Below are 13,580 nucleotides of genomic sequence, written 5' to 3'. Positions count from 1 at the left end.
GTTTAAACACCCTAGTGTAATTTATTTTTCTAGTGCAGGGCACTTAAAACACCACAACCAAAACAAAAGTCTAAGATCTTACTGTTCTTGACCGTTTTTACAAATTTAATATCTGCAATATCATGGCCAAGATGCTACCCTGCTTACTGGCTTCCAAACAAACAACAAAATCTTTCCTTGGCTTTCCTCAAAACAGTCTCTCTCTGTGAGACTTTTCACTTTTCACAAAATGTTAAAAAACTCAAAGTTCCTTGATCCTTGGGCAGTCCTCCTCCCTTCTGCAGACAGCACACAGAGGTTTGGTCCTCTGGCCTTCAGATAGCAGACATCCATCGACTGTCTCCCAAAAGTTACCTCTTCCTTTCTTTAAAGAGTAGCAGCTCATTCACTCTGACAATAGTCAGTCCTTTAAGGATAAGATGTAACCAATTTCTATGAACCAATTCCAGTGCGGCTAAGTCCTTAAAATGGCAGCTAAACAGCATGCAATCTTCTAAATCTGGTCCTCCCAAAGTGTTGTATAATTTTAGGGTACCAGGGATTATTCCCACTGCATAGTTGAGAGGCAAAGAGTTTAAGTTTGAAATGTGATTAAATCTGTAATCAATTTACAGACTTAGTGTAATATAATCATTAGAGTTTCTGCAGTTTTCTATGGGGAGATCCTGGATTGTGTAAGTCCAGTAATTATATCTACCAACCAGCACTTTAGATGTCCCGATGTTTCTAAAAACATTTCATATAGTAGGGAATAATTCTGCAGTTTATATTAAGATCATAATAATTGTTTGACCACAAAATGTTAATATGTATTTGTCAATACATAATCAATCTTTATGTGTTATCATTATGCAGAAAGTTTGGATTCAACAGCTACAAGTATGACTGCTCTTTGGCCTGGCTCAAAGATTGGCTAGCTCAGGGCTCCCTGACAGTGCTGGACAGTGAAGATGTCAGGTGCAGCCAGCCCTCCAGTGCGTTTGACGTGCTAGTCAATATGCTGGACTCTGCAGTTTCCCCCTGCGGTCAGTGTTTCTCCGTTGGCAATATTCACCATGTTGTGTCCTGCTATCCACTGTGCTGAGGTGCAGGAATGGAAATGTGCACGCTTCCGATGAGCCAAAATTAGTAAAGAATGTGGTCTGGATTAGCAAACAGGTCCATCATTCAATGAAGAGTGGTTAAAGATCACATTTCCGAGTGGTGTGGGAAAGCCATACTTCCTGCAGTAATTATTTCATCTCACCTGAATGACAAAGTACACAACTCCAGTCCAGGCAGACCACAGTGCAGGAGAGCTTTTACAGTAGGTCTCCTCATTATCTACAACACCTACGGATCCCAGGAAATTTCTTAAATGCATCCAGCTGGGCCAATTATGTAGTTTGGAGCTGAGTAGAATGAAAAACTGAAGAAAACTGCTGCTAATTCATGCCTGAGTTAAAAAAAACAGCACAATCTTACTATTTACAAGACAAATTATGGGAGACGTTAATGTACTGAGAGACATGATAATGTTCATAAACAACCACCTTAACCATATAACTAAACCAAAAAAAAAGCCAACAGGTTTTGAAATTGGTCTTATTTTTATTGTGGTGCAATGTGTCTCTTATCCCTTCCAGCTGACAGCTTTGTCTCCTGTGTGCCGAACCCCCACTCCCTGTCAGATGCTGTTCTTCTCTACTTACGCTGCGAGCCCCAGGTGCGCGATAAGAAATCCTGTGAGGCCCTGTGCCGTCACCGTGGCTACTCGCACTATGCTCTAGACCCTGCCCATCACTGCCTGTGCGGCACCCTGGCTCCTCCGGCGTCTGTGCAGGCCCAGGCCTGCAGTGGTGTGTGCTCCAACATCGTGCAGACCGTGGTCTGCGGCCGCACCATCATCCACACAGCCTTCCCTGTCCTGGTGAGTTGGAATGGCTATAGCCAGGTTTTTCAAGATGACTTTTTGTTCGTTTTACTTCTGGACATTTTTTTAGAAGATTCAGCACATCTAAAATGTCTGTCACTTTAACGGCCTGGCCTATTGAAATGATGTCAATGTAAATAAACATCACTATGTGTTGCATCAATTGTTTAAGCAGAGAGCCTGTAACTTTGTACTATGGAGAATCTCAGGAATACAGGTTGCTCCCTCTCTATTTCTAAGCACATACTTCTGAGGCATTATGTGCATTGACATTTGAATTAGGGGGACATAAACTAGGCCAGATTGCATACATTTACTGATTTAAGTGAGTAAAGAATCTCAGTTTACAGGCTCATCTGAAGGATGGTACCTCCTACCAAAGGCAACACTGGTCACCATACACACATATAGGTTTGGAAATTCTGGTGAAGAGCGACACTTACTTGTCCACAAACACCACTTACAGCAGTAACCTGGTTTTCATTAGAGGTCTTTTATCCCAGTACTGACCAGGCCCAACCCTCAGGGTAGATCAGGGTAGAAGGTCTCAGTGTAAAACTGATGCTGTTACTGTTCTTTGTATGTTTTATGCAAATGTCTTAATTTGTCAACAGGTTGTCTTGATTCTAATTCCTGTATTTAAATCCTCTTGTGTAGTCTCCCAAAGCAATAACACAAGCACAGTAGAATACGTTATTTAAAATATCTTTATGCACATTCTCTATATCTTTGAAGTTTCTGTGTTTCTGCAGGTGAGCCTGGAGATAGTAACTGCACCCTGGCATAGTGTGTACCAACCAGTGGAGCTGAGTGTCAGTGCTGCCCTTCCTGTCTTCCAATGGGAATTTGGAGATGGCTCACGACCTTACAACACAACAAATACAAGAGTGCTCTATAAATATGCCCTCCCTGGCACTTACAAAGTTGATGTCCATGCAATGATGGGGGGCTATCATCTTTTCCTCAGTGTCTTTGTCAAAGTGGTGATGCCCCTGGGGCAGGTACAGCTGGAGTACCCACTCCAGGCGGAAACATTGAACACCTTGAATTTCTTGGTCCACATTGACAGGGGCACTGATCTGTCTGCCATGTGGAGTGTGAAAGACACAAGAGGCAAGGAAACTACTGGTAAGATCCCAAGACCATTTATTTGCGATTAAAAAATGAATAGATACTACATTTGACCTAGACCTACAAAATTAGGAGCTGTATTTGTTTTACAAAGTCTGGTTTCTGGGTGGTAAATTTTATCAAAGCATGAAAGACAGGGCAGTGTCTGAGCTGTGTCTGACATCCACTGTAACTGGGGGCTTTAAAGAAGCAATGTACTGCTAGCTGCACTCCACCAGGACTGGGTGGGGTGATCATGGGAAGTTATTGATTAGTTGTGTTCAAGTAACTATCTGCCTTAGGTCAGGTGCTTTCCAGCCAGTGAAGTTTTAAACAAGAACTATGTCATTTCTGGGACTAGGATTGTAGCTCTATTTTACTTTGCTCCATTTTCGAGGGTTGGTGCATGCTATTTACATCTCTACAGAACTAGAAAGATGATTATTGGAATTATTTTTATATTTTAACTCTGCACTCTGCACTTTGAGTTTGACTGTGTCATCTATTGAGGTAAAGACAAGCTCGGAGAATAGTATACTAATTTTGCCATTCACGCTTAATAAAATATTTGGTGTGCATAAAACCTTTTTCTGTATTTTCTTTCTTAATCTGGTCTTTTTAAAACATGCTATTAAGATTTGTCTGTTAACTTAATAACCAAAGGAATTGTTAACAAAGGAGTCAATTTGACATATTGCGAAACTGATTCAGTGAAGGCCAGCCCTATCAAACAATCTTTTATTTGACTTCAGCTGAGGGAAATAACTGGTGACTTTAACATATTTCTCTGACGGGAAGTTACCATGAATCAAATGACTCTTATAGCATCATACCATATCAATTTTAATATTGTATTTTAATATTGGATTGCACAAAGACTGGGGAGTTGGATTTGGTTCCTAAGTTGGATGTAAAATGACAAAATGCCCATGAATTATTGGATGAATTGCTGTGAACCTTTGGCATTCCAAATCTTTGCAGAACCTTTTATGCATCCGAAAGGCCCTGTACACATACCCTTCCTATTGAACTGGGTTGCCTAAGTTATAAAATTTGCACAAGAAAAGCTGTGCTCTTTGACGCTGGCACACAAAGGTTTTTGTTTTTTTCTTCTGAAAAAAAGTGGTGGTGGTTTAAAACATGAACCTGGACAAGCCTTTAACTGCCTTTTCAGTGAGGGATTTACAGCAAGGAAATGGAAGAACAAAAGAAGACTGCCACTGGTACTGTGAAACAAACAGAAAAAATCCCCAGGGTCTTAGGGAGAAATGGGTTCCAAAGGCTAGACTCCGTGGAGCTGAAGGGTCACAGAAGGAGAGAGGGAAGCAAAATAGAGAGAGAATAGAGGCTTGGAGCTGAGAAAAAGGACAGAGCAGAACAGGGAAAAGAACAGCGACCGATGCTTCACAGAAGAATAAGGGGAAGGATGAAGAAAGTAAGACAAGAAGAGACAAAAGGAAGGTTAATTTCAGGAGAAGCTGTATTTGCAGCAGTGAAGAGATGCTAAAGGACTGCTTACCATTTATATTCAGCGAAAAGTCAATGAGAAATTATATCGCTACCCAACCTTAAGACACACTCAGAAAGAAACAAAACTTTTAGAACTGTATTTCATAAAACCATGTATGAATTAACTTGAACAACAGATTTACCTGACAAAAGCCAGTGGGTTAAAATCTACAGTCAAAGAAAACTAACGTGGCCTCATGGATCATACAGGACAAAATGGAACTGGAGAGGAATATGCATTCGGTTTGTTTTTCAGGATGTCTGATGGGTCATGAGCTTGAAGAATGTCTTAGAACAATTCCCAGATTGGACCCTCAAATCCTTAAACTGGCAACCAAGATTCAATGGTGGCTTATACACAAGGAATGAAATGTGCAATGTAAAATTTGAACAGTTTTGAACAGTTATGTGCTAGAATTTTTGTTAAATTTACTTTTTCTGTGATTTCTTTTTGGGGGAGGGGTGTAACAACCACTGTATGGTCTTGAAAAAATGACCATGACAAGTTATCTTGGCTTTTTCTGGATTCTGATTATGGAGGTGGATACCAGTGGTGGTGGAGGTAACTACAACATCAGTTTTTATAATATTAGGACTAGAAAAACTTTCCATCCGTGTTTTGATAATTAAACTTTCTTCATTGCAACATACACTAACTTTCCAATATATTTGAATTAAGCTGAAAAAGTCAGTGATTTTAATGGACAGCTTTAACTATTGATCTAGTGGATTTGAAGCTTAGGGCATCGTTTGAATTGTCTATGTGTATGGAAGCCGTTTGACCCAGTTTTCTCAATTAGCCTGATTAGGAGTTTTTCCAGACAAACCCTTAGACAATGAGCTGGGAAGTGTGTCCATTAAGTCTATCTGTATATAAAGAAATCTTACCTACCGTCAGTCTCCCACATTCATGTAATCTTGTCCAGCTCAGAATCCATTTTTTGGCAATCGATCTTAAGATATGCTTAAATTCAATTGCGTCATAGGATGTTTCATGCTTTTCTTATTTTTCTGTTTTTATTGTGCATGCTCCTTTGCATACAGTTATCTAGGAAACTTGAGATTATGTTGATAAATGGTTTGTTTTGCTTTCAAAGTCAGAATGTACCAGGCCAGACCATAGTCTGTTGTCTGTTAAGTGTGACCTACTGTAAGTCTTGTACAGCTTTCCCTCCCTTCCTCAGACTTGGAGTTTTTCTGCTCCAAGTACAGATCCACCTCTTCTCGGACGTCTCCCCATGCCTTTGAGTCTGACTCGGCACTCACTGCTCAAGCTTCTTTCCAAAGCAGCGCTGTTTGCTGGACAAAACCTGAAGCAGTTTTCTCAATGAGACAACAGTAATGCAGTATACCGGTTGAGAATTACTTCTGCTTCTGTCTTCCAAATTAACCTGACTTGTTTACTGATTATAAAGCAGTCATTAACAGAAGAATGTAATGATTTAAATGAAGGATACAGAGTTCTGGAGTACAAGGACTCGAAAATCACATTACAAATTTGTGGAGCACTGGTAACATGTTTACAAACAAATCTTTGTATATTGTTAAAACACAAATTATCTGAAGATAACTTTCAGAAGAGGTCACTGGGTACAATTTATATTCTACTACAGTGAAGTTTAGCTAAATTGGGGTTAAAATCCAGTGTCTACAAATGGTGTACATGTGAAACAGAAACATGCTGACTGTATGTTAGCTATTATCAGCAAGCATCACCGTCGAAATGCATTTGATCATGAATAACTGTTTTTGCACTATTGACTTACCATGGCTGATGTCTCTGATGGGTTTTATAGGCACCTATTTTTTTGCAATTATTTTACAGTGGCCATTGAAAAGTGTTTCCATTTACCATAGTGATAAGACACTGACTTTGTTAGAACAAATTTATGTGCTTGGTCTTAACGGTTGCCGGGCAACCTCTTTCAATACCAAAACAGTTTTTTCACCTTTTTAATTTACGTGATCTTCCTTAAAATCCTGGCTATTAGATCATTTACAGAAATTAAAAGAACATAATTTGAACATAAGAAAGGTTACAAATGAGAGGAAAGCATTTAGCCCATCTGTCCATTTGTTACTAACTAAAGAATCCAATGACTTAATATAGCCAGTTCTTGAAAGTAGACAGGGTATCTATTTCAACAGCATAGTTGGGTAGTCTTGTTCCAGACTTCCATGACCCTTTGTTTCAATAAGGTCCTCATGATCTCAGTTTTTAAAGTCACTTACATCTAGTTTTCACCAGTGTGTGCTGGTTCGTGTTTCTCTGTTGATTCTGAAGAAGTTCATTGGGATGAGGTTGTCAGTGCCTTAGAGGATTTTGAATACTTGTATGAGGTTCCCTTGTAGTCTTTTCTGTTTAAGACTAAAAAGGTCCTGTTCTTTTAGCCTGACAGTTTAAGACATTGACTTTAGTTGCATAAAGAATCTAACTGCTCTTCTTCACAGTAATTCCAGAACAGCAATATATTTTATTTGTTTTCAAAGTAGCCTCTTCTAGTTCAGGGTTCCCCATTTTGTATTTATATTTTTTTTTTCCTTCTTGCATGTAAAACTTAGTACTTTTGTCTAGTTTAAATTTAGCACTTTTGTCTAGTTTAAACCATCCTCAAGGTGTTTGCCCATGATTGTCACTCTAACAGTGCTCTGTTAGAGTGATCCTTAAAATAAAATATACTTAGTTTTATAGGTTGCTACAAGAAAAAAATGTATGCATGATCAAATCAATACAACAGATGATAAATACATTTCATATAACTTTTTGAATAAGTTTGTACTTGTTTCTAAGTACTAACTAACTAACTCATAACTATACTTACGGAACAGAAAATTTGTAGTGTCATGCTTTTATGAATCAGGGAAATATGCTAGTGTAAATAAGAAAATTAGTCTCCAACAATACATTACTCCATCATTCCATTTTCTAACCACTTCATCCAATAGAGGGTCATGGGGAAAATGTATTATTATTACATTATTTATGTCTCTTATGGGTGATTGGGGGAAATATTGTCAAGGTGAAAACTATTACTGGCACTATTAATTGATAGTGAATATTAATCATCAATTACTGTATGTTTTTCTTTCTCAGTTCATTCCATCTGCCCTAGAGGCAGTCGGATCCACTTGACCAATATGCACTGCTACTGGCTTGTCCAGACACAGGAGTCCTGGCAGGATGCAAGACGGACCTGCCAGCAGACGACAGGGGGAGACCTGGCTGTAGTTAGCAGTGCTGACATCCAGAGCTTCCTTCAGCAAACCTTCCCCTTGTGAGTATCCAGCTCTCCATCACTGCTTTCACCAGTCTGAGGCTGCTCACTCTCACAAAGGTACAGGCGAAGGAGTTGGACCACAGTTGTAGCCATAAATTGAAGATAGTGTGAAAAAATGATATTCTCATAAAGCCATTTGGTTTTCTGTAAAACCATTAAAACTGCATTTAAAACTGAAAACAGGAGGAATGTGGGAATCTGTAACAAGCTACTCAGTAATGTTGTTGAGCCAGTTCCCTGGGTAGATGAGATCAATTAGCTGCTCACATCCAAACACGTTTGATCTGAGGAATGGCCTCCACTTAGTAGTAACCTTCCTCTTATATTTATATTCACTGTTTTTCTTATTTGTTAAGGAGTTGCCTATGTTTAGTGTCTTCTAGAACTACGTTTAGAGGCTCATCTGAGAACCACTTGACAAGAGTTCACATCTAAGATAAACTCACAAGTTGTGGTCTGGTGCAGGTCCTGATCACTGGTTCTTTGTCAGGATCTTTTGTTTGTGTTAGGGTTTGTACTGGATACAGGGCAGCATGGTGGCACAGTGGATAGCATTGCTGCCTCACAGTATTGGACCTGGGTTGCTATCTGTCTAGAGTTTGAAAGTTCTCCCCAAGTTCATGTACAGTAGGTTTCCTTTGGGTGCTCTAGTTTCCTTCCTCAGTCCAGACAGGCTGGTAGGTTAAAGGGCTTCAGTAAAATTGGCCCCAGTGTGGGTGTGTGCTTGTTTGTGATGGACTAGCATCCTGTCCAGAATATACACTGCCTTATACCTGTTGCTTTCTAGGACAGTCTCTGGCTCCCCTGTAATGGATATAGTGGTTAGAAAAAGGATTATACTGGCTTCCAGGATATCACTTCTTGTTTTCTCATTTTAGATCAAAGGTACATGTATATTACTATTTAATGTGATTTTCCATCATTTTACAAAATTGTTCAAATAAGGGCATCTTACACAGCTTTACTGTGTGCTGCGTCCTTGTGGATGGCTTAGCTTTTGATACATAATTTCTCTATTAGCTTACATAAGCATGTTTGAATAAAATGTGTGTTCAAAATAGAAGCTTTATTTGACTTGTGTCATGTTAAACATGTCCTGTATATCCCCTGAGGGTGTAATCTTTTGAATAATGCCCATTTTCCATTTAACTACCCTATCTGTAGTAATGTCCTGTGGTGTGTTTCTGCTATACAATGTACTGCTTGTGTGTTTGGATAGGACTGACAATGTCTGGATTGGGCTCAGAGATGGGACCTCTGTCAAGCCAGTCTGGGTTGATGGGGCTCCAGCAGATGTGTTCCATAACTGGGGAAATGCTAATAAAAACCAGAAAGGCTGTGTCCAGATGATGATGAGCTTAATGGGGCTTTGGAAAAGCACTGACTGTGGTACAAAAATCCCATTTATCTGTGAGAAACACACATCAGGTAATACTGAGTCATTGTTTTTGGTTTATGAATGTATGTGGAAACTGTACTTTATTCAAAAACCATGAGCACCTGCAACCAAGTACACTACCTTGTTGTTGAGACTGATGTCCCAAGATCTGTGAATCAGTAAGTTACTTATCTATACCCAAATTAAAAATGAAAGCCTGAATCTTGTGAAGAATGTTTTCCTGATCCCACCAAATTAAAATAAAAATTATAATGCAGTTTTTAAAGTCTAAATTTTATTCCAACAGTTAGTAAGAGTTCATTGAAGACATACATTTTTTGGTACAGAAATGGAATGAATTAAGATCTTATGAAACAGGCTATCTGTTATCATGATAATTAGTTCTTGGAAAATCCTAAATCACCATGCACAAAAACCCAGCTGTTAAAGTGTTAAAAGGCTTCAGAACTAGTTGTGGCCCTATCTCCTTCTCCTCAGCGTTCAAGGCATAACTGATTTTGACCCAACATGTTGTCCCTACAGCTCTCCTGCCTGGTCCTGACACATTCCTGGCTGGAGTCCCAGTAATGACAGGTGTTTACAAAGTGAACAATCTGTCTGTGCTCCCTGCTCCCCCTGGTCTGGGACAGAGCAATGTGGAGGTAAGTTGACTTACTGTAGGTACCAACAGGTACCAAACAAATGGCCTGTCATTTGTTTTACATAAGTGCACTTCAGGTGAGAAGTAAAGCAAGACTTTAATCTTCTGCAAACCCCATGTGAAGGAAGAATAAGACTTCTGCGTTTGAAGTTTTCAGGTTGTTTATTTTTTACCAAGTTATGTTAATTATGAACCCATTTAGTTTCCTAAATAAAAACACGTCTATTGACATGTGTTATGGTGTCATAATTTGATGTGTCCTTGTACAACTTTATCTCTGAGCTGTTTTAAAAGCTCTTTCAACTTTTAAACTGAGGGGCCATACAGAGGAAGGTGTACAGTATGTACTGTGAAATAATGAGAACAATTACTGCAGCTAGGTAGAAACCACTCAATTGTGTGATTTGTTAAGGCACTTTTGTTTACATAAAGATCACTTTATTAACTGTATACAGTTGCTTGCATTAGGAATTTTCCTTTTCACATACCCCAGCTTGCTCTCCATGAGACACACAGACAGGGAGAGAAGCTTGGGGTCAGAGCTCAGGGTCAGCTATTTATACAGCACCCCTGGAGCAGGTGGAGCTAAGGGCCTTGCTCAGGGGCCCAACAGAGTTGGATTCCCCTGCTGGGCATGGGATTTGAACCAGCAACCTTCCAGCCACAGGCGAGATCCTTAGCCACAGTGCCACCGCTCCACACTAAACTAATTTAGATTTGCCACAAGAAAACGTTTTGAATACTTATACTATCATCCATCCATTTTCTAACCACTTTATGCAGGGATGTGGGGGGAGCTGAAGCCTATCCTGACAAGCAGGAGGTGTAAGGCAGAATACACCTTGGTTTGGACACCATTACAGGGCACGCACAATCACAAAACCGCACTCTCACAACAGGGCTAATTAAGCTACCAGCATCTCTCTGGGCTGTGGGAGACCTGGAGAAGCCCGCATGAAAATGGGGAGAACACATGGAAAGCAGGAATTGAATGCCTGGCCCAAGAGCTGTGTAGCAGCAATATTATTGTGCCACCAGACTGCCACCTTATGCAATAATGACTTTTCCATATTTCGTTTGTATATTATTAAAATGTGTTGTTGTTTTAAAACCGGTATTACGATTTCCCGGTTTTAAAGGGTTCCAATTTCATTTTTCTTCAGAAATGCAAATGAAAAACAAAATTACTTAACAATAGTTTTTCATGAGTTTCTCTCAGTTAACTGTCATGTGTTCTCACCCCCAAAGAATATTAAGCATACCTTGTCTGGGATTCATCACATTGTGTCCCTCCCAACCCCATCACTGGCTTGCTGCAGCTTCCTGGACTCATTGCACTTTGTGCAATGTATTGTAAGCAAGCCAGTGCCAGATCAGAATCCTATACCTTACTCACCAGATCATGCAGTGCTATGGATTTTACCTGATGCATTGAATCTGCTGTTCATATCAAGGAATATATCAGAGAATAAGGGTTCAGTGTATAATTGCCTCTACATGTTGCTCTCTCTGTTTGCCCTCGTTACTCCCTCTGTTTTAGGTGATGCTGTTTCCAGGCCTGTGGTTCAGCCATGCTGGGCGGGTGGTGTCAGTAGAGTTTGTGATCCAGCCTATTAAAAACCAGACTCGAGCGAGAGTCCAGGTCCTTCGCCCTTACTGCAGCCCCAGCCAGCACCTCGTCCCACCAGGTAAAAAACAGCGGCTCTTCTTTCAAACTGGAACTCATGACTAGTCAGGCTCTTTCTGCTGATTGAATTACTGTACATATGCATGACTACAGTATGTGCTAGCTCCTCTTCTTGTTGATTACTGACTTCATGGTTCTTGAGCAATTTAAGAAATATCCAGTTTCTTTACTTTAGTTTCATTACATTTTAATGTAATGCTATCACTCCCAATTAGATTTCTAATTTTTCCTTCTTCACAAAGATGTTGCAGTTTTTCTGTATATTATAATTAACATTTATTCATCCTTTTTTTTGCTTAATACCCTTAGGGATTTTAAAAGTTTTCAAAGTGCAATATACATTTCTTTAAAAAAAGTATTTGATTTAATTATGTTCTGATAGACTACTTTAATTCTTATTTGCAGACATTTTTTTGCTGAGATTTTTTATGAATTTATTTGTCTGATTCCATTGTCCAAGGGGACTCAATTAATTATTAATCCTTATATGAGCTATGTTACATTATGTTATATACAAGGCAAGAAACAGCAAGCTGTGTTAAGAATGGTCACAGATCGCATTGCATGCTGACTGTGTGCTGTCTTTCTCCTCAGGCTGCAGTGTCCTGCTCAACCCCTTCGCTTGCTGCTCCACAGAGCCCCTCTGCAACACCACTGGAGGCTGTGCCAGAGGGCAGCAGTGGTGCCACCTACAGGATAGCTGCCAGCCGCTGTCCAGCCCCTGCAGTTCCTACACACCCCAGGGCCAGTCCTTTGGCAGGCCTCCCCGCCACACTGCCACCCCACCCTTCTACCACCTCGTAGCAGACCTGCCCCTCAGCCTGCCCCACAGCTCAGAGCAAGTGCACGTCAATGTGAGTGTGTGAGTGTGCTGATCAGACACCTCCCCGGTTCTACAAGGTAGCTCACTGCTACCCAAGAGACTCGCTTCCTTCTTTAAACAGACTTATACTTCACCTGAAATATCCTTCACCTATATTATTTTATATGTGATTTATTCCATAGTATCTCTAAATCAAAAGTTTCCTTTCAAGTTGAAACTCTACATTTTGTTACCTTTAGGAACAGCTCTGCTTTAGTTGTTGCTGTCACTTTCATTGTCATGAATAAAAATAAGCAAAAGAACTGAAACATTCCGTAAAGGTTAGCTTTAAATATAGTGTACAGGTGAGTACATTTATTTTAAGCAAGCATTAATTATAATAACCCCTCCTGGGAGAAATGTAAGGACCTTGGGGTCTTTTTGAGTAGTGAGATTTACATGTACCTGCTGTGGCTGCAGACGTATGGAAGCTATAGTGAATAGTGGTGGGGAAGTGAAAGCTGAGTTTTGTGATGAAGCACCTGGTTTTCATTTTAATCTACAGTACATCTCCATCCTCACCTACGATCATGAGCTTTGGCTAGTGACTGAAAGAATGAGTTCGCGGGTACAAGTGGTGGGAATGAGGTTTCTCCATAGGGCAGCGGGGCTTACTGTCCATGACAGGGTGAGGAGCTCAGCAATTCAGGATTAAGTTGGAATAGAGTCACTGCTCCTCTGGATCAAATGGAGCCAGTTGAAATGATTTAAGCACCTCCTGATGGAGTTGTATCAAACATTTTCCACTGGGAAGAGACCCCAGGGCAGACCAAGTACTTGCTGGAGGGATTACATCTCAGCTGTACATTCACTTTGTATGAGAGATCCAAGGAAGCTTTTGATCCCAACTTAAGCTCCTGTGTTTGATTCACATGTGTGCTTTTGGACACCGGTCAGTATGTCTTGTAAATATATGTATGAACTGATCTTGTGGAGAAAGTAACAAGAAAAATAAGGACGGTGTAGTATTAAAGTAGAGATTCTCTATCATAGGCTACTCTTCATTGTCTCTGAACACTAAGGTGATTTCACATTTAATCACAAACCTGATGTGAATTGAGCATAACTGAAACAACTGCAGAATTGCCCAAAGTGGAATATTTAAAAAAAACTCAAAACATAATTTCATTGTTAAATGTTTTGCCTCACTCTTTGAAAATGTGAGAAAAGGCTGTTATGCCCT

General features: G+C 40.0%; 1 protein-coding gene across 2 annotated transcripts in view; it reads left to right on the top strand.

The window, feature by feature from the left end:
• The window catches only part of pkd1b (polycystic kidney disease 1b), a 65,586-nt gene that overhangs the window by 10,674 nt on the left and 41,332 nt on the right, over positions 1-13,580 (top strand). Inside the window, exons 4-11 of one of the 2 annotated variants that reach the window (XM_088599340.1) lie at positions 856-1,025; positions 1,626-1,909; positions 2,665-3,040; positions 7,626-7,806; positions 9,029-9,237; positions 9,731-9,849; positions 11,389-11,536; positions 12,130-12,389. In XM_088599340.1, coding sequence (XP_088455466.1) covers positions 856-1,025; positions 1,626-1,909; positions 2,665-3,040; positions 7,626-7,806; positions 9,029-9,237; positions 9,731-9,849; positions 11,389-11,536; positions 12,130-12,389 — 1,747 coding nt within the window. Of the gene's footprint in view, positions 1-855; positions 1,026-1,625; positions 1,910-2,664; positions 3,041-4,171; positions 5,094-7,625; positions 7,807-9,028; positions 9,238-9,730; positions 9,850-11,388; positions 11,537-12,129; positions 12,390-13,580 lie in introns of those variants that run through there. The other variant, XM_088599341.1, reaches the window with a different exon arrangement.

This window comes from Lepisosteus platostomus, chromosome 11 (assembly GCF_059453375.1).
Source record: "Lepisosteus platostomus isolate fLepPlt1 chromosome 11, fLepPlt1.hap1, whole genome shotgun sequence".
Lineage (NCBI taxonomy): Eukaryota > Metazoa > Chordata > Actinopteri > Semionotiformes > Lepisosteidae > Lepisosteus > Lepisosteus platostomus.
The sequence above is the reverse complement of the archived record's forward strand: the minus strand, read 5'-3'. Positions and strand labels throughout refer to the sequence as shown.